This window comes from Heteronotia binoei, chromosome 14, assembly GCF_032191835.1.
Source record: "Heteronotia binoei isolate CCM8104 ecotype False Entrance Well chromosome 14, APGP_CSIRO_Hbin_v1, whole genome shotgun sequence".
In the NCBI taxonomy this organism is placed as follows: domain Eukaryota; kingdom Metazoa; phylum Chordata; class Lepidosauria; order Squamata; family Gekkonidae; genus Heteronotia; species Heteronotia binoei.
This window is the reverse complement of record NC_083236.1, coordinates 72,154,410-72,172,980: the sequence shown is the minus strand read 5'-3', so window position 1 is coordinate 72,172,980 and position 18,571 is coordinate 72,154,410. Positions and strand designations below refer to the sequence as shown.

General features: G+C 60.5%; 2 protein-coding genes across 2 annotated transcripts in view; one reads left to right on the top strand and one right to left on the bottom strand.

The window, feature by feature from the left end:
* Window positions 1-524: 524 nt before the first annotated feature.
* On the top strand, window positions 525-4,155 carry IST1 (IST1 factor associated with ESCRT-III). The gene is given in 10 exon segments (XM_060253936.1): window positions 525-637; window positions 872-1,052; window positions 1,152-1,239; window positions 1,442-1,525; window positions 1,624-1,734; window positions 1,812-1,966; window positions 1,968-1,998; window positions 2,165-2,257; window positions 2,755-2,803; window positions 3,261-4,155. Coding segments are annotated over 10 exon segments (1,068 nt in total). The 5' UTR covers window positions 525-549; the 3' UTR covers window positions 3,449-4,155.
* Window positions 4,156-5,002: 847 nt separating this feature from the next.
* The window catches only part of PKD1L3 (polycystin 1 like 3, transient receptor potential channel interacting), a 19,556-nt gene continuing 5,987 nt past the window's right edge, over window positions 5,003-18,571 (bottom strand). Inside the window, 20 exon segments of the mRNA XM_060253878.1 lie at window positions 5,003-5,119; window positions 5,414-5,539; window positions 5,648-5,749; window positions 6,033-6,243; window positions 6,367-6,527; window positions 6,614-6,738; window positions 6,844-6,977; window positions 7,587-7,869; window positions 8,051-8,236; window positions 11,182-11,331; window positions 11,433-11,532; window positions 11,610-11,847; window positions 12,055-12,244; window positions 12,401-12,569; window positions 14,173-14,378; window positions 14,521-14,723; window positions 14,882-15,028; window positions 16,394-16,572; window positions 16,729-16,836; window positions 16,918-17,148. Coding sequence (XP_060109861.1) covers window positions 5,003-5,119; window positions 5,414-5,539; window positions 5,648-5,749; window positions 6,033-6,243; window positions 6,367-6,527; window positions 6,614-6,738; window positions 6,844-6,977; window positions 7,587-7,869; window positions 8,051-8,236; window positions 11,182-11,331; window positions 11,433-11,532; window positions 11,610-11,847; window positions 12,055-12,244; window positions 12,401-12,569; window positions 14,173-14,378; window positions 14,521-14,723; window positions 14,882-15,028; window positions 16,394-16,572; window positions 16,729-16,836; window positions 16,918-17,148 — 3,366 coding nt within the window.

Here is an 18,571-nt window from a genome sequence, read left to right as displayed (position 1 = left end):
AGGGAGAGAGAGAGAGAGGGAGGGAGAAGAGCCCCGTCGCAGCCGGGGGGAGGGAGGGAGGGAGGGAGGGGGCGGCACCCCTCCCCGCCCCCTTACCGGCTCCGTCCTCGCCCGGCTGTGCACAGCAGCGGACAAAGGGCCGGCGGCGGCGGCAGAGGACTGACGGACGGAAGATGGCGGCGCGGCGGGAGCGCCCTGCTCGTGCACGCCGGATAGGCAGGCGGGCGGGGGCGCGCAGCTCCGCGGCCTCCCTCCCCCCTCCCCCTCGGGCGGGTCTTCGTTCTGGTCTCCGCGGCGCGGAACGGCCCGAGGGCGGAACGCGGGGCGGCGGGCGAGGCGCATCCGCGGGACCGCAATGAGGGTTGCGCGCGCTCCCGGAAGAGGCTTGGCGCCGCCCTCAGCGCCAGGCGCGGATCCCTCCGCCGGGCCTTCTTCCGCCAGCAGGCGGCGCTCCTTCGCGTATCCTTCCGCCTCGCCCCGCCGCCATCTTGCCGCTCGCGGGAAGGAGGAGGAAGGAAGGAAGGGAGGAAGGCGAGGGCCGCTCGCGCCATGCTGGGCTCCGGCTTCAAGGCCGAGCGCCTGCGCGTCAACCTCCGCCTGGTCATCAACCGCCTGAAGCTCCTGGAGAAGAAGAAGAGTGAGTGGGGGGCGGGGCGGGGGGGGCAGCAGCCGAGGAGTGAGTGGGGGGCGGGGGCGCTGCTTCCTGCTCGGGGGGGGGCCTCGGGGGGGGGCAGCACCGCCAGCTCTCCCTCCCTCCCTCCCCGCAGCCGAGGAGTGAGTGGGGGGCGGGGGCGCTGCTTCCTGCTCGGGGGGGGGGGGGCAGCACCACCAACTCTCCCCTCCTCCCTCCCTCCCTCCCTCCCCCCCGCAGCCGAGCTGGCCCAGAAGGCGAGGAAGGAGATCGCGGACTACCTGGCTGCCGGCAAGGACGAGCGCGCGCGCATCCGCGTGGAGCACATCATCCGGGAGGACTACCTGGTGGAGGCCATGGAGATCCTGGAGCTGTACTGCGACCTGCTGCTGGCCCGCTTCGGCCTCATCCAGTCGATGAAGTGAGGCGCAGGGCTGTGGCGGGGGGGGGGGGCTGCTTGGGGCCGGTCTCTGCTCTCAGAGGCAGTAGGGCAGGGCTAAGCCTGATGTGTTTCCCGCAGGGAGCTGGACTCCGGACTAGCAGAAGCAGTTTCCACCCTCATTTGGGCTGCTCCTCGGCTTCAGTCGGAGGTTGCCGAGCTGAAAATTGTGAGTAATACATGCAGGGGCCTTCCTGCTGCTCTTTGCCGCATGTGGCGCTTCCAGCCACACGCCTTCTTTCAAGAGCTTGGGGCAGCCCTTTGAGGGGGTGGGGAGGACGAGGTTTGCCTCAAGGGAGCTGAACTTAGTCCACATCTGCCCCAGGCTGAGAAGCCACTTCTGCTGTGCTCATCTGTCCCTTTTCCGTCAGGTTGCCGACCAACTGTGTGCCAAGTACAGCAAGGAATATGGCAAGTTGTGCCGGAGTAACCAGATTGGCACTGTCAATGACCGGGTGAGTCCACCCCAGGAAACCTTCCAGAGAAACTTGCGTTTTTCTTGCTGGGGAGGAGTCCTGACCCGAGAGTGATGCTTGACCCTTTTGTTTCCTAGCTGATGCACAAGCTCAGCGTAGAGGCACCTCCCAAAATCCTAGTGGAGAGGTACCTCATTGAGATTGCCAAGAACTACAACGTGCCCTACGAGCCAGACTCCGTAGTCATGGTGAGTCACATGGGAGGTGGCCGCGACTTTGGCTTGTAACATACACCTACTCTAACCTTTTCTCTCCCCCTTCCCAGGCTGAGGCTCCTGCTGGTGTGGAAGCAGATCTGATAGACGTGGGATTTGTGGATGACGTGAAGAAAGGCGGGCGAGGCGGAGGAGGTGGCGGCTTCATGGCCCCCTTGACTGGCCCCGATGGGCTGGTCCCAATGCCTATGCCATCTCCCACTCCCCCCTTTTTCTTACCCACCTTCTAAAGGGCCGGTAAGTCTTTACTGCTCCGCAAGGAAGGGAAGGGAGCTCAGTGGAACTGGACTGCTGGTGGTGGTGGGGGGGGTGGAGTGCAAGAAAGGGCAGCTGGTTCCTCACTGCGGGTGTGGGGCTGCGGGCTGCCCATCTGAGGTGTCTCCTTTCCCTTTTTGGCCTGCAGGAGAACTTCAACGGCCTCCCTGTGGGGACTTACCAGCCTTTCCCTGGCCTTCACCCGCCTCAGATCCCAGCCACTCCTCCAACCTACGAGTCGGTAAGTGCCAGAGCGATTACTGGATTGCAAAGAGTGGCCGTGGAGTCCCCTGGCCAGCTGAGAGAAGGTTGGGCAGAAGCGGGCTTGGAGGTTGTTCTTGTTTGCATTTGGGTAACGAGTCTTAGGGAGGGAGGGCTGTGTCTGGTCTTGGGAGAGGAGCAGGGGCCCTGTGCCAGGACTTCCCCTCCTCTTCCTGGCTGCATCTCCCGACTGAGCCGGCTGCAGGGAGGCAGGTTGAGTGCTGCTCATTCATCCTGTTGCCACCCTCTAGTTTTTCTCCATAGCTGAGCCTTTTCAGAGCAGAGTCAAGTAAGGATATGGAGGTAAAGGAAGCACACTCCTCCCTTCTTGTCCTTTGTGCAATCAAATACATGGCAGGACCCTTCTCCATTCAAAGGGGGGTGAGGGGTGCAGTGAGCAGGCACAGCGGTGTCTTTTGCTTGCACTGCTGAGGTGAAGGGAGGATCCTGTGCCAACCCAGGTCTTACCTGTTTCAGATTGATGATGTCAGAGCTGACAAGCAGGTGCCCTCCCCTCGCATGGCTGGTGAGTCTTCGGGAGGGAGGAGGAGGAGGTGTCTTGGGGCCCAGGTCAGCTCCAGGCTGCTGGGGAAGGGGGCAGCAAAGGACTCTTTGGGTGCCCAGACTTGCTGTGGGAAGGCAGTGGGTGGGGCTCACGGTGGTTCTTTCTTACCAGAAGGCCATAGAATGCCTTGTTGGCCACCTAGTTTGAGCCAGTACAGGGCTTGCCTTTGTCCTGAAGGCGTCTAGGGAGGGAAGTTGTTCGTTCCCTGCAGCAGAGGTATTGAGGGGGCCGGAGGCAGCTGGTTCCTCTGTCTCTGTGGCTGCTGCCCCTGCCCAATGGGGAGGGGGAGGCTGTGTTCCCCGTCTAACCCCAGTGCCTTTGCTGGCTGCAGAAGCTGTAGCAACGGTGCAATTCCTGGGTGGCCTGACCCTGCCAAGGCGTCAGTGGCAATGGTGCGTCCTTTGTTCCTCCCTTGCAGGGTCTGGACCGAAGCCAGACACGGTGGCAAAACCGCCCAGCTCACAGGACAACTTTGTGCTGCCAGAGCTGCCCTCTGTTCCGGACACGCTGCCTGCCGCCTCTGCGGGTGCCAGCACTTCAGCCTCCGAAGATATTGACTTTGACGATCTCTCGCGAAGGTTTGAGGAGCTGAAGAAAAAAACCTAAGAGAGGGGAGTCTGGAAGGGGGCCGGCTGGCTGGGGTGGCCAAGCAGCGCACTCTCTTCTCTTCTCTTTCTCCTCCGGGCCTTTTTTCCTGCTGTGCTTGCACCGAATGCCGCTGATTTTCTGACACCCTCTGCTCTGGGAGGGAGACTGTGGAGCATCTGGCCTAGTCCTGAGGTTGTGCTTCCTGAGCAGAGTGCCCGGGGGGGGGTGATACGTGCATCCCTCCCTCCTCTCCCCCCCTTCTGGTGGGGTACCAGCCTCAAAGATTGTGGGGCAAAAGCTGGTTCCTAGCAGGGGCTGGTGTTGGTCCGAGATGGCTTGGTTTGGTCTGCTGCGTTCTCAGGGAGCCCTCTGGGGCCTTTATTCCTTTTCTCTTTGGGGAGGGCAAGGCCATGTGTATGACTGGCAGCTGGTGGGGAAATGGGGCCTCTCTCTCTCTCCCTGGAAGGACCCAGACTGTGCTTTGGCCCCAGAGCTGCACTTGCCTTGTGTGTGACTCTCGACTCGCCCGCCCGCCTTACTGGCCAAGCTGCCGCCTCCCCCCTCCTGCAATGGACCAGCCCTGGGAGCAGCAGCGGGGGGCTGCTGCTCTCCCTTCCCACCTCCGTCTCTAATAATTCCTGCAGCTTTTCTTAGAACTGTGTGGTGGGTTTGTACACTCTCTGTCAACTCAATAAATTGGGGGTGTTTCTGGGCTGGGGCCAGGACCACAGACTGGTTTATTTCAGGAGCGGGAGGGGAGCCCTGAAGCGGAAGGAGCAGTCAGAGGCTGGGCCCCCTCCTTCCCGGTGCCAAACGGCTTCTTCTCTGTGCCTCTCAGTATTCTGAAACCTGATTGCACACCCCGTTCCGGGCTTAAGGGGCAGGAGGTCGCCCCATGGTTTGCTTCCTCTGTGCCTGTTTTCTTGGCTTCCAGGCCTTTTCTCCCCAGCAAAAAGCCACAGGCCATTCCAAGGCATGTGTTGACAAGGTCTGCAATAATGTGGTTTCTTTTCCATACAGACCAGACCATCTCAGCCAGTGACCATCCTTTCCTCTTCCCCAGCAAGGAGAGGGGTGTGGCTTCCTTTGCTCGATGCCCGCCTGTGTCTGGACCCTGCAGCTTAATCCCCTTGTAGGACTTGAAGTCCTGCTCTTGGCGGCTCCTAGAGAGAAGGAAGCTCGGGGGGGGGGCTCCTTTTCTCACTGCGAGGAGAGCCTTTGGCTAGCCTGTGGGCAGTGGGTCAGACTGCTTTCTGGGCAGGCCAGGGCCGAAGCAGTGATTTCTGTGCATGGAGGGAAGAACTGAAACACTCTGTTCTCCCCCTCCCCCCCCCACGCAACAGTGACCACATTGCAAGGGGAATCAGGGCGGGTGGGGGGGAGCGGAGGTATTTGTTGTAAGGCGTGAGACTGCCCGGCCCCAAGATGCATTGGGTGGGGGGGGAGTGGTTCTCCAGTCCAGCAGAGAGCTTTTAAGAAGAGGTTACATATCACAGTGAGACGTAGAAACTCAGACACACGCCCCTCCCCCCTGTGCAGTGTCTGTTCTGCTGTTGGTTTGGGGGGGGGGGTTCAGTTCTCTGTAGCTCCATGGAGAGGGGGGGCAGGGCCTGGGGCCCACTGCTTGATGCCCAGCAAGCTGGAGATCTTGAGCTGGATCAGCTGCATCATAGATGCCTCCTGGGAGACCTGCCAGAGGGGGGGGGGGAAGGAGTGCTGTGTTGAGCCTGGAGGAGGAGCTGGGTGTTATAGCCCCTTTTCTCAGAGCAGCCTACAACCACCTTCCCTTCCTCTCCTCCCAACAGACAGACAGGCACCCTGTGAGGCAGGTGGGGCTGAGAGTGAAACCGGGATGGGCCCAGGTTCACCCAACTGGCTGCAGGTGGACTCAAGCCTGCCTCTGCAGATCAGAATGCCCAGTGATCCTGGCCGTTCTGCCACGCTGGCTCTGTGGGGAGGCCTGGGAGCGCGAGGTACCTTCACAGCCTTCATCTCCCTGCTGAAGATGGTCAGGAGGGCCGACACAAAGAGGTTGATGATCACAAACACCATGGAGAGGATGCAGGTGACCAGCAGCAGGGAGCCCAGCACGGGGTCCAGGGCCAGGACCTAGGAGCAGAGCGAGTGGAGGAGGAGGGAGGGAGGGGGCTGCCCTGGGCCTCGCTGGCTCAGGAGAAAGAGGGTGGCCTCCCCAGCCCTCCCCTGCCAGCCGCTCACCGCTTCGTAATTGAAGATTCCAGCCAGCAGCCCGACAATCGTCACAGCCGAATCAAAAAAGGTCTTGAAGCTGGCGATGCTCCACCCAAACAGGAGGTTGCACTGGGGGGCCAAGAGGGCAAAGGGCATGAGCGGCAGCAGAGCCTCAACTTTTGCAGCCCAGAGCTCGTGGGGCTCACCCATCTAGTCGGTCGTTGTGGGAGGCCAAGCAGGAGGAAACGGTGCTGCTGGGGTCACCCCTGTCCCCTCCCTGCACATGAGCAGCGCAGACCCCACGCCCTCCCCCCAAAGCAAGAGAAGGGAGAGGGGCAGGCTGGCTCCCCCCCTCCCCAGGCTGCGTGCTCTGCAGGGTGGTGGCCCCTCGCCTGCCCTGGCAGCTGCTTACTGCAAAGGTGTAGCCCACCAGGAGCACTAGGAGGGTGAGCAGGAAGCCCACGATCTCCTCCCAGGCTGCCTGCAGAGTGCGGCTGATGAGGAGCATCCGGGGGTTGAGGCGGAGCAGCTGCCACAGCTGGATGGTGCTCAGGGCCACCAGGAAGGCCATCAGCTGGGTGAGGGCTGCGTCCGTGGCGACCATTTCCGAGACGCGGAGGAACCTGCAGCCGGGGGGGGGGGGGCGTGTTGGTGGAGAGGAGAGGAGAGGCTTTGCTGGCCCTCCAAAGGCCAGCTGGGCTGGAGACAGGAGCAGTGGATGGGGGCATGCGTTGCTGCACGCTGACCTGCTGCGGTCCTGGCGATGCTGCCTCTGGACCCCCGCTGCCAGCAGCCCCCTCCTCACATACAGGCCTACCACAGACAGGCTGACGAGGACGCTGAAGGCATCCAGCAGGCTCCTCTTGGTGTGGAAGTGCCTCCATTTCTGCTCCTTCAGGCCCTGGGCCTGCAGCTCACAGGAGAGAGGCATGTCTGAGAAAAGGTGTGTGGAGGTGGTGCAGGGGCCCACCCCCGCGAGGACCCACCCCTCACCTGCCCCACGATGTAGTACAAGAGCAGCAGGAGGAAAGCGAGCTGGGCAGAGGCCAGCGGAACCAGCATCTGGCTGTTGGGGTGCAGCCGAAAGACCTGCAGGGCGGTGGAGCTGGCGACGGCTCCTGTCAGGGAAAGCGCAGCTGGTCAAGGGCCCCCCACAGCCGGGGGCCAGGCTTGCCTGGGCAGGAGCAGCCCCCCTCTGGCCCAGCTTCCCAGCCCCTGCTTGCCTAGCCCGTTGTTCTCCAGCATCACAGTAACTGCACAGAAGAGGTTGACATTGGCATTGTAGACAGTGAATTCTACAAAGACGGCTCGTGTGCACCTGTCCAGCCACTTGTCCTCTGCCAGAGCACGGAGGATGCTGTGGGAGACACGGAAGCAAGGAGACAGAGGAGCTGGCTGCCTCGCTACAGGATGGAAAGCGACAGGACTGAGCACAGAGGCCTCCGTTGTCTCCTAAGAGGCCTTTCCAAACTCTCCTCCGTTGGGGAGTGCGAAACTACAAAGGATAGGCTAACAGGCAGAGTCTAGACTGACTCCACAAGGACTAAGAGCCCTTGTTCAAAAACTTCATTAGGGAGCTGTCACCCAGATTAGTTATATGGGATTCGTGTCCTGCTAGATGCCAAGCAAATGACAGCAAAGACTTGTTGCCTTTTGTCTTCTGCCCCAAAGCACCCGATTTTCCCCAGTTGCAAGGAGAACGTTGGGCAGGCACCAAGGGGCTGCTCTCGTTCTGCAAGAAGCCCACAGCATCTCTTGGCCGGCCCATTCCACACCCCTTTGTCTCTTCTGAATTTGGGGCAAGCTGGAAATCAGAGTTGAGAAGCCCAGATGAGGTAACCAATGACTGGAGCACTTCTTGGAAATGCAACATAAAATGAAGGTGCCGGGAGAGGGAAGGCAGCTTTTAACCCCTGCTCCCTCTCCCTGCATGTGAGAAGCCCCGGAGTCCCCCAGCTCCCCCTACCTGTTGGCATGGCTGGCATTCCGGCCAAGCTCTGCCAGGTAGCCGCCTCCTGGGTAGACAGCGAACTTCCCCCTGGCTGGGTACTCTTGAAGGCTGGCCTCACTGTGGTAGAGCCAGGCCGCCTCCTGTGCTGTGCTGCTAGGCCCCCAGGCAGGGCGGGGGCAGCCTCGGTCGTCCTGGGGCCAGAAGAAAGCTGCCCAGGGCTTCTCGGGGTCTCCCTCTGCCCGGATCTGCCGGAGCCGCATGCTGCCCACCAGGAAGGAGTTGGCATCCGTGGCAAAACCTGGGAGGGGGAAAGTGGAGGAGCTGCTCTTGCGATGCCCACAGGGAGCTCGGAGGAGCAGCAGTCTGCACCTCTATGTGAAGGGGGGGGGGGTGGCAGCAGCAGGAAGCTGGAGGGCGTGACCAGAAGGCGGCTGTGTGTCGTCCCCCCCCCCACTCGATCCTGGCGCGCCTTCTCTCACCTGCTGAGTCCCGACAGATGCTGGGCAGCAGGGTGTGTCTGGCCCAGTCATACAGATGTTCCAGATCCTGAATGTTGCCCACTTGGCGTGTGAAGCTTTTCTGGAGGGCATTGCTCAGGTGGAACTCGCTGGGGCTCCTCTCCCCATAGCAGAGCACCATCAGCACGGCCAGGAACAGGAGCTGCACTGGGGAGGGGGGAGAGGCCGATGGGGGAGCTCAGGAGGGAGAGAGGGCCCCTCTCAAAGGGCCCAGTCCCAACAGAACAATCAGATGATTCACGCCCCCCAGTTGACTCTGCACTGCAGGAGAGGTGCCCGGGGTGCAAAAGAGGTGCCCACGCATTTTGCCAGCAGAGGCAAACTGAATGCATCAGGGCTGTGCACTCGGTTGCCCTGGTAACTGGGCAGAGGGCATGCTCCCCAGAGAGAAAAGCCCCAGCTGCCTGCAGGATGGGCACCCTCAGTGGGTGCCAAGTTCACAGGATGCCAATCGGGGACTCCTGCTGGGGTGCCCCCTTCACCCTCTCTTGGGTGTAGCATTTTGGTGAGAGCCAGTTTGCTGCAGTGGTTAGAAGCGCAGACCCTTATCTGGGAGAATCGGGTTTGCTTTCCCACATGCAGCTGCTGGAGTGACCTTGGGTCAGTCCCAAGTTCTCAGAATTGTCCTGCTGAAGAGCAGTTCTCAAAAGAGCTCTCAGCCCCTCCCAGGGAGTCTGTCTGTCTGCTGTAGGGAAGGGAAGGGAAAGGAGTTGCTGAGGGGAGGGGGGAGGGGCAGCGTGTTTCTTCTCTTCCAGCAGGGCCATCATTTTGCTGTAAGACCCCCCCACACACACACACCCTGCCATGGCAGCAGGCTGGGTGCACCTGAGTCAGTCACTCTCTCCATTCAAGTCTGCCTTCCAGGGTTGTTCTGAAGGGAAGATGGAGCCACCTCTGCCCCGTGGCAGCAAAGGCCCCAAGTCAGGAAGAGCTTCCCGTGGCCTGGCCTGAATTCCTTGCCCATCAGCTCCCCCCCCTCCCCCATGGTCTAGTCTTCTGCCTGCAGCCTCTGAATGCCACTCATCTACCCTGTGGGATTTGTCCTTTCCCACCCCTGGGGGAGAGGAGGAGGTTGTCAGGGTCCCCCTTGGGAGAAAAGCAGAGGCAGGAGAGTGGAGTCAAGCACCAGCCGGCCGGCCGGCCTTCTCCCCAGCCATGGATCTTGCTTCCCTTCAGCCACTGCCAGGTTGGCCCCGTTGGGCTGCACAAAAAGCCCAAACAGGCATCACCTGGCCCTGCGCCTGGCCTTCCTGTGCTGCCTTGATCCTCTCAGAGCTCTGCACAGCCAGCTGCATTCCTCTGCAGACCAGGCAGGGAGGGGCTAGCCTCTTCTGGGGCTCCACCCCCCAGGCGAGAGGGTGCAGCTCAGCAGCCGGAGGCCGGAAGCCAGACGTGACACAGGTGCAAGCAGGGCCATGCCTGCCATCCTCTGCCCCACTCTTGAGGCAGCCACACCAGCGTTCCCCCAGCTGGGCTCACCCAGAGAGGCACCACCAGCCTCGCCCCTACGGGGGGGGGGAGAGGGGGATGTGTCACTTCCTGAGCAACCAGAGGGGACGTCAGCGGAGTCACCCCATCAGCTCAGCAGTTGGGGCCCTCCTCCTGTGCTGCTCTCCCTCAGACCTGCTGGCCACCTTGTTGCTCACTCCAGACCTGCCACCAGTCTCAACCCTGATCCTCCCCGCGCTTTGCCCTCCTGCTCTCTGCTCCCCAGCACCTCACCAGCTGCTTCCCACCCAGGAGAGCACACGGCTTCTTATCCCACAGGTGCTTTAGGAGATTGCGGGGGGGGGGGGGCTTTCTCAGCAAGTTTTTGAAAGTCCAACTCTGTCGCATCACCTGGATCAGCCTTGCCCATGTGCGTTAGCCAGCTAGGTTAACTCCAAGAGGCTGGTGCCTTTTGCCAAAGCCATGCTGATCTTTCCTCAACAGGGCTCATTCCTCTGCGTGCTTAGCAACATTGTTCTCTTTAATAACCTTCTTCCAATTTTCTTGGAATAGCTATTAAGCTAATCAGCCCTTAATTTCTTGAGTCTCTACTGGGTACCTTCTGCGAAGTCAGCATTACATCCACTACCTTCCCATCATCTGGAAGGAAACTGGTTTTAGCAAAAAGTTCCACATTGTCACACAGAGGTGGAACAGCTTTGCAGCTGAGTTCCTTGGGTGGATGCCATCTGGACTTATTGATTTTGGTTTGTCTGTCAGCCTCAGAACTTCAGCTGTTGCCTCTTGTATTGGATTCAGTTCTTCCAACACTCACCATGGAAGCAGATGCTCCTTCAGAAACTGCCCCACATTGACTGATAGATTTCATGCCACGAATACTGACATTCAGAATTAATTCCATTTCTCTGGGCTGTCATCCTTAGCAATCTTTGCTCCCTTTTGCCAGCCAGAAGTCCCATGGCCAGACTTTCCTGACATTCCTTCCTAAAGAAATCCTTTGTGTTCGTCTGGATACAGCTTGACCAAGCTTGGCTTTCCACCTGCCATATTGTCAACTTGTGTTTCTTTTGCCAAACTCTGAGGCCTTCTTCATTTCAGTGAAACTTCCACTTTTTAAAGAAAGGGGTCTTATGGCTTCCTGGACTGTGCCCACTAGCCATGCTGGTCTCCCCTTGGGTTTAGTGTTTCCACTCCTCATCTGCAGTGTGTGTTGCCTGAGCTTCCACTTTGGTAGATTCCCAACAATTTCCCAAGCAGCTCCCCCTTCAAATATACTTCCAGCTTCCTTTGGAACAATACAGCATCACAGGATTCCAGAGCTGGAAGGGGCCAAACAGGCCGCCTCGTCCAATGCAGGATCAGCCTAGACCAGGAGTGGCCAAGGGTAGCTCTCCAGATGTTTTTTTGCCTACAACTCCCATCAGCCCCAGCTATTGGCCATGCTGGCTGGGGCTGATGGGAGCTGTAGGCAAAAAACATCTGGAGAGTTGCCGTTGGCCTAGAGCATCCCCGACGAGTGATCACCCAGCTGCTGCATCCAGAGGGCCAGTGCGGGGAGCTCACCACCTCCCAAGCTCTCCCAGCCAGGAGCCTCCTCCCGCACAGAGGCTCCCCAAGCATCTCTGGCACCCGCCGCTTCTTACCCACAATCTCTCGGGCCAAGGAGTACAACTTCTTCTCTTGCAGGGCTCTTCCCTTGGCCTGCGCTGCTGGCTGGAGAGGGGGCGGCCTGTAGATGGTGTTGGAGGTCCCGTCTCTTGAGCCAGGGGTTGCAGGAGGACACGGGAGGGCTACTGGGTTCAGCACCAAGAGAAGGGGGTGTTTGGCCTTGGGCAGCCTGTCTCTCCCTCCCTGGCTGAGCCCAGAGGCCACTGAGAGTTGAGGCTTGAATTACCCGCAAGGCCGAGCGCCCGCTGCAGCTCTTGCTCCTGCCCCTTGTCCTGGCCCAGCTCTCTCTTCCGCAGCAGTGCGAAGACCAAGGACAGGGCCACCACCTGGAAGAGGAGGCAGGTCAGCCAGCAGGCCCTTGCCGAGGAGGAGGGACAGCCCCTCCCGGTGCAGAGCCTTTTACCTTCAGCGGCTGCATGAGGAGGAGGCCCTGCAGCTCAGAGAGCACAATGCTGGTGACCCAGTGGGTGGCTTGGCCCCTGCTCAGCTTCAGACTGTACAGCACTGTGAAGAATCCGGAAGCCAGGCCTGCTGTGGCCACCACCAGCCAGCGGAAGACCTGGAAGCGCCCAGGCGAGCCTCTGGAGCAGGGGCCTCTCGGCTCCACCGGGGCCTCCATCCGGAAGCTGCTCACATCGCTGCTGGCAGGAAGGGGGGGGGAGAGAAGCCCCTTGTTTAGGCAGGCTGGGGGGGGTCAAGGAAGGGCCAATGGAAGACACCCTTTTGGGGGCACTCTGCCTGCAGCGCACACAGCAGTGCGTGTGTGTGACCCAGATCTTCACTGCCTGGAATTCCTTCGCATCCCGGCAGCCTTTGGGACACTGACTGCCTCACTTGGCGCTGAGTACCTGGGTTGCTTCACGCTGGGCTGGGGCTTCTGCTGCCACTGCTGCAGCCACTGCCGGAGTCGGCACAGCTGGTCCAGGGCATGCAGGTGGTCGTAAGGGTTTGGCAGGTTGTGCCAGTCCAGGCTGCGCAGCTGAGCCTCCAAGTCACACACTACGTGGCGCAGGTAGCCCTGGAGGGTGCTGGAGCGCTCTGGAAAGGGGGGCAAAGGGGTGTCAGGCCCTGGGCAGATTCTTCCCGCTCCCAGGAGGAGGAAACACCTGCAGAAGTGCAGCGGCATTTCCGGCTGCTCTCTGGCTCAGCAGGACCCAAGTGTGTGTGTTCCTTCCCTTCACCAGCTCTCCTTACCCGGCGTGAGCCTTTGGGGCCCCTCCAGTGGCTGCAGAGAGGTCCGGATGAGAGCAGCCAGGCCAGCCACCAGCTCTGGCGTTTGCTTCCAAGTCCCAGGGAACTCAGCCAGGTCTTGGCAGCAGCACAACGGATTCTTGTACAAGAAGCCCACCGTCTCAGTCAGCTCCTGAGGAAGGCAGGACAGCCCTGGTGGGACTGCATGAGGCTTGGAGCTGGGCCGCTTGGCAACCACTTCCAGGAACCTCCATGGCTGGTCTATGCACAAGATTCTCACCCACAAAAGACACACACACACACACACCGAGTTCCACAAGCGTGGGTGGTGCGGAGTTGTTTTCTGCGGCCCCAGAAGGTCAAGCCAGAACCAATGAGTTGAAATTACATCAGAAGAGTTTTTGGCCAAACACTGGAAAGAACTTCCTCAGTGGAAGAGGCTTCCTCCTTGGGAGGTGGTGAGTGGGCTCTCCTTCCACGGAGGTTTTCGAGCAGAAGCTAGATGGCCTCTGACAACAACTCTGGTAGGGTGATCTGGAGATCTCCCACTTTGACAACTGATCTCCAGCTGGCAGATCAGCTCCCCTGGAGAAAATGGCTGCTGGCAGGAGAGACTTTATGGCTGAAGCCTCTCCCCTCCCCAACCCCGCCCTCTCCCAGACCCACCCCCAAAGTCTCCAGGGATTTCCCAAAACATTCCTGGGCAGGAAGGGTCTTGTGGCCCCTTTTTGTGTGTCCAGGGATATGCTGATCGCCACTTTGGGGTTTTTCTCCAGGCCAGTTTGGGCAGCGAGCCTGGGGAGGGCCTCTTCTGGGTGTGGCACAGGGCTCACTGGGCTGTGTGTGGAGGGGGGAAGAGGTCGTTGTGAATTCCACATTATGCAAGGGGTTGGACGAGATGGCTCTGGAGGTCCCTTCCAACTCGATTCTAAGTTAGGCATTAAGTCTGATTCCACAACAGGCAACATGAGGCTTCTTGCCAATGGTTTTGTGCCATCTGATTTCAAGTTCTGATCATTGAGTCTGGTTATCTTGGCGGTGCCTGTTGCTTGTTCATATGCTTTGCTGGGCTTTGCTTAGCTGCTTCACTAGCTGTTAGACAGACTAGAGCGCCCCAGAGAAAAGCAGCCTCGTGCATGGCTGACTTTGGACTGCAGCAGGTGCTGATCAACATGCCTGAGAAAAGAACTCTGAGCTCCACTTTTAAGAAAAGACACTTAACAAGAGTGGCGGGGGTGGGGGAGGGATTTATGCAGCTAGATATTGTGAATGAATTTTGCCGCCTTGAGTTGATTCTGTCATGAACTTCCATGCTTAAGGAATAAGTATCTGGCCCTGCCCTGGGTCATTAGTCCTAACAAGGAACGTCTTGCTGTGAACATGTATCTCTTCAATAAAATCCTTATTTGATCCACATCCAAGAGGTTGAGTTGGTGAGAGCTACACAGAACCTGACGTATCTTTTGACTGCAAGAGGTACTGCAAGGGGAGGGCAGAGTTGGGCCCCTGGCAGGGATAAGGGGATGGGGATGCCAGATCCAGGCTGGGGGACTCCGGAGATTTGGGGATGGAGCCTGGGGGAGATGGGGGCCTCAGTGGGGCACAAGGCCCTGCAGTCCACCCTCCCAAGCAGCCTTTTCTCTGTAGTCTGGAGAGAAGCTATAATTCTGGGGCTCACCCCAACCCAGCTGGAGGCTACTGGCATCGCTGGGCCACGGGGAGCATGCAGGAGGGAGGGTTCAGCCCCCAGGAATGGGCCACTCCTGTGTCCTCACCTGCTGAATGAGTGTGACTGAGGGAAGCAGCTGGGAGGGCCCCCTTGCTGGCGGGGGGAGTTGGGAGCCTGGCAGGGGGGGAGGCAGCTGTGGGGCAGGTGGCTGGGCCCAGCGGAAGATGTGCACGATCAGCAGGTGCAGCGGGAGGAGGAGGACGGCTGCCTCCAGGCTCACCATCAGCTCTCGCCAGGTCACCAGGAAGGGTCCTGCAGCAGGCGACACAGCCCCTGAGCCCCAGCCCCTGGGGGGGAGGGAGGGGGTCCCCAGGGGATAGCTCCTCCTAGCCCGCCTGTGAAGGGCGCCCACCAAACGGAGAGAGAGGGCAGAGGACAGCCTCCTCCTCCTCACCCCGAGGCGGCTGCTGTTGCTGCTCTTCCTCCTCCGGCCCCTTCCACAGCATGATGTTGATGAGGAGGGAGCACAGCAGCAGAGCCAGGCAGCAGGAGAGCCGCTGCACCCGGGTGAAGGGGCTCCACGCCGAACACGTCACTACCGACAGCCACAGGTGCTCCTGCGTCAGCTTCTCCACCAGCCCCGCCCAGAAGAGGTACCTGCGGGGTGGGGGAGGGGCATGCTGTGGGTGAGCCATGCTAGCCCCATTCTACCCTCCAGCCCTAGTCAAAGGGAGGAAGCCACCCAGGTGGCCCATGGCTGCACTCCACCCTGCCAGAGAGGTCTGGGGCTCTGTGGCCACACGCCACGCAGGTACCTGAAGGACCTGAGTTCCCTGTCGGAGGCAGCTATGAAGACCTTGTCCACTTGGCCCTCCTCCATGTCGGCCGCCAGCCAGCAGCCACAGGGGAAATGGTATTTCTGCCGGGCAGCCAGGTCGCTGACCACCAGCCCACGCACAAACCTGGAGGAGACAGTTCCTGTCAGATGTGGCTGCTCTGGGGCACGGCCCCAGAGGGCTCCTCTCGCGGGGGGTGGGACGGGCTTTGCCCGAGGAGGTCTGAGCAAAACCCTCTGCTCCCTCCCTTGCCCCCTCAGGACTTCTGCCGGCTTCCCTGTTGCTGGGGATCCTCTATGGCACGCTTAGGGAAGGAGGAGGGCTGGTGATTGGGGGTCGGCGGGCCAGGGGGGCAATCACACCATTGCTGGCCACACAAGACTGGGCACCAGCAAAGCTGGCAGTCCGTCCAGGAGGTGGGGGCCCCTTCCTGACCCCCGGGCTCCAGACTGGCTCCCTCCCTCCCTTCCTTGGCTCTCTTTGGGGCTGCTATGAAGCTGGTATAGACCCCTGCCATTGGGCGGGCTGGGGGGGGGCAGGGGAGCGAATTACAACACAGTGTCTAGAATGCAGTTGCAATCAGTCAAATGCAACATTCAGAGGTTAATCACTGTTCCCCAGGAAGAAAAGGGAGGGGAGGAAGCAGAAGGTGAACTGGGAGCAGCCCCCCCTTCCCCATAAGCCCCACCAGACAGTTCCGTTTGACCGGCAAGTCTTGAAGGGCCTGGATCTCACACATCCCACCAAGGAGGGGTTACCGCCAAGAAGGCTCTGCCTCTGGTTCTTGGCCCCAGGACGCTCAGCATGCCATCAGTGGACGGGGGGGCGCTCCTCGCAGATCTGCTGGTCTCTGGCTGCGGAAAGCTTTGAAGGTGAAGCCCGGCAGCTCCTACTTGATCTGGAGCCAGTGCAGCTCCGAGAAGAGGAGGGGGAGGTCCTGCATTTGGGGCCAGCTGCAGCTTCCGGGTCAGACTCCAGGGGAGCCCGACGCAGGTCAGGTCTGGAGGTGACCCTTGCAGGGATCACAAGAGCTGGATCCGGGCGGGACAGGAAGGGAGCCAGCTGCCGAATGCACTGCAGACAGGAAAAGGCCGCTCTGGCCACGATCGTGATCTGGGCCTCTACTGACAAGGAGGTATCCAGGATCATGCGCAGGCTCTTCAACACCGGGGCTGGTGTGTCAGGAGGGCAAAGTGGGGAGCTGAATACCCGCCCTCCCAAGTCACAGGAGGTCCGTTCCAGCCACAGCCTCCAACCCCTTGGCCTGGCTTTCCGGGTGGGGTTTGGGTGGGCATTCATCAACAGCAGACTGGGCACTACCCAGCCACAAACTCCACATCAGTGGGGCGACGGGAGGGGAGAGGGATACAGATATTGAATAGCCCCGGGGAGTGAGTGATGGCGCATCTGCTAAGCTCCGACTCCGCTCCCTCAGCCCTGGAATCCACCTTGGCAGTGCTTCCCACCTTTCCCCGCAGGCCAGAGATTTACCATCTGGGGTGGGCTCCAGTGTTGTCATGCCAGAGGCGGATGGCGTGCAGGGTGCCCAAGGGCTGCTGGGTGGTGAGCAGGAAGGCGTCCATGCTGCCCGGCTCAAAGCTGGGGGCTTGCAGGTGCTGCAACAGGTGTGGCTCACTCCGCCCCTCTGTCCCGTACAGCGTCAGGACCACCTGGGGCCCAGAGCGGGAGGGGAGTCAGGGAGGGAGAGTGGGCCTCTCTCCAACACCCCACCCCAGGCCAGGGAGGGGGACGCAGCAGAGCGCTTAGCCAGACTCGCTCTGGCTGCGGGCTGCGGGGGGCAGTGCTGTCGAGCTCCCTCTCCTCACCTTGGCCGAGGTGGCGGCTCCTCTGCGATAGCCTGTGAAGACCTGAACCAGGTAGCAGCAGCAGGAGGCGGCACTGGAGGCACTGCCCCCCAAGACCGTGACCTTGGCCTGGGGCAGAAGAGCAGGCGGCAGAGTGGAGCCAGCAGCCCCCCCCCAGCCCAGCCCTCGCTGGTGCCCCTCCTGCCTCACCTTCCTGCGGTCCCCCTTTTGCTTACGGCAGGCCCACAGCAGGAGGGCTCCATAGGCCAGCAAGAGGCTGCACAGCAAGGCCAGGCCCACGGGGTTCTGCCCCACTCGGCTCAGGAGCTGCCCCACATGCTGGAAGTCAATCACGTGGGGCACAACCACCAGGAAGCGGCCAAAGAAGCTCAGATGGCTGCACAGGCACTGCGTCCGGCGGAGGGTGCTTTCAGGGCCCACCTGCAAGGGAAGGGAAGCAGGGCGCCCTCCCTCACTGCCTGAGGGAAAAGAGGACCCCAGGAGAGGGAGGGAGGGAGGGAGGGAGGGAGGGAGGGAGGAAGGAAGGAAGGAAGGAAGGAAGGAAGGAAGGAAGGAAGGAAGGAAGGAAGGAAGGGAGGAGGGAGGGAGGGAGGGAGGGAGGGAGGGAGGGAGGGAGAGCGGGAGAGAGAGCGGGAGGAAGGGGGAGGGAAAAAGGGAGAGAGAGAGGGGGAAGGGAGGGAAGGAGGAAGGGAGGGAGGAAAGAAGAGAGAAGGAAGGAAGAAAGGAAGGAAGGGAGGAGGGAGGAGGGAAGGGAGGGAGGGAGGGAGAGAGGGAGGAGGGAGGGAAGGGAGAAAGGAAGGGGAGGAGGGGGGAGGAAGGGGGAAGGAAGAGAGGGAGGGGGAATGGAGGAAAGGGAGGGAGGGGGAAGGAGGGAGGGAGGGAGGAAGGGGAAGGAAGAGAAGAAGGAAGGGGGAGGGAGGGAGGAAGGAAGGAAAAAAGGAAGAGAGGGAGGGGGAATGGAGGAGGAAGGGAGGAAGGAAGAGAGGAAGGAAGGGGGAGGGAAAAAGTGAGAGAGAGAGGGGGAAGGGAGGGAAGGAGGAAGGGAGGGAGAAAGAAGAGAGAAGGAAGGAAGGAAGGAAGGGAAGGGAAGAAGGAAGGAAGGAAGGAAGGAAGGAAGGAAGGAAGGAAGGAAGAAGGAAGAAGAAAAGAAGAAAGAAAGAAAGAAAGAAGGAAGAGAAAGAAGAAGAAAGAAAGAAAGAAAGAAAGAAGAATGAAGGAAGGAAGGAAGAAGGAAGGAAGGAAGGAAGGAAGGAAGGAAGGAAGGAAGGAGAAGGAAGGAAGGAAGGGTGTAGGAAGAGAGGAAGGAAGGGGGAGGAGGAGGGAGGGAGGAGGAAGGAAGAGGGAAGAGAGGGAGGAGGAAGGAGGAGGGAGGGAAGGGTAGGAAGAGAGGAGGGAGGGGGAGATGGAGGGAAGGAGGGAGGGGAGGAAGGAAGGAAGAGAGGAAGGGGGAGGGAGGGAGGAAGGAGGGAATGAAGAGAGGGAGGGGGAAGGGAGGGAGGGAGGAAGAGAGAGGGAGGGGGAATGAGAGGGAAGGAGGAAGGAAGGTGGAGGAAGGAAGGAAGGAGAGGGAGGAAGGAGGGAGGGAGGAAGAGAGGGAGGGAAGGAGGAAGGAAGGGAAGAGAGGGAGAGGGGAGTGGAGAAGGAGGATGGAAGGGGAGGGAGGGGAAGGGAGGAGGAGAGAGGGAGGTGAGGAGAGGGAGGGAGGGAAGGAGGAAGGAGAGGAAGAGAGGGATGGAAGGTGAGGGAGGGAGAGAGGGAGGGGGATGGAGGGTAGAGGAGGAGGAGGGAGGGAGGAAGGGGAGGGAGGGAGGCAGGAAGGAGGCAAGGAAGGAACAGAGGGTGG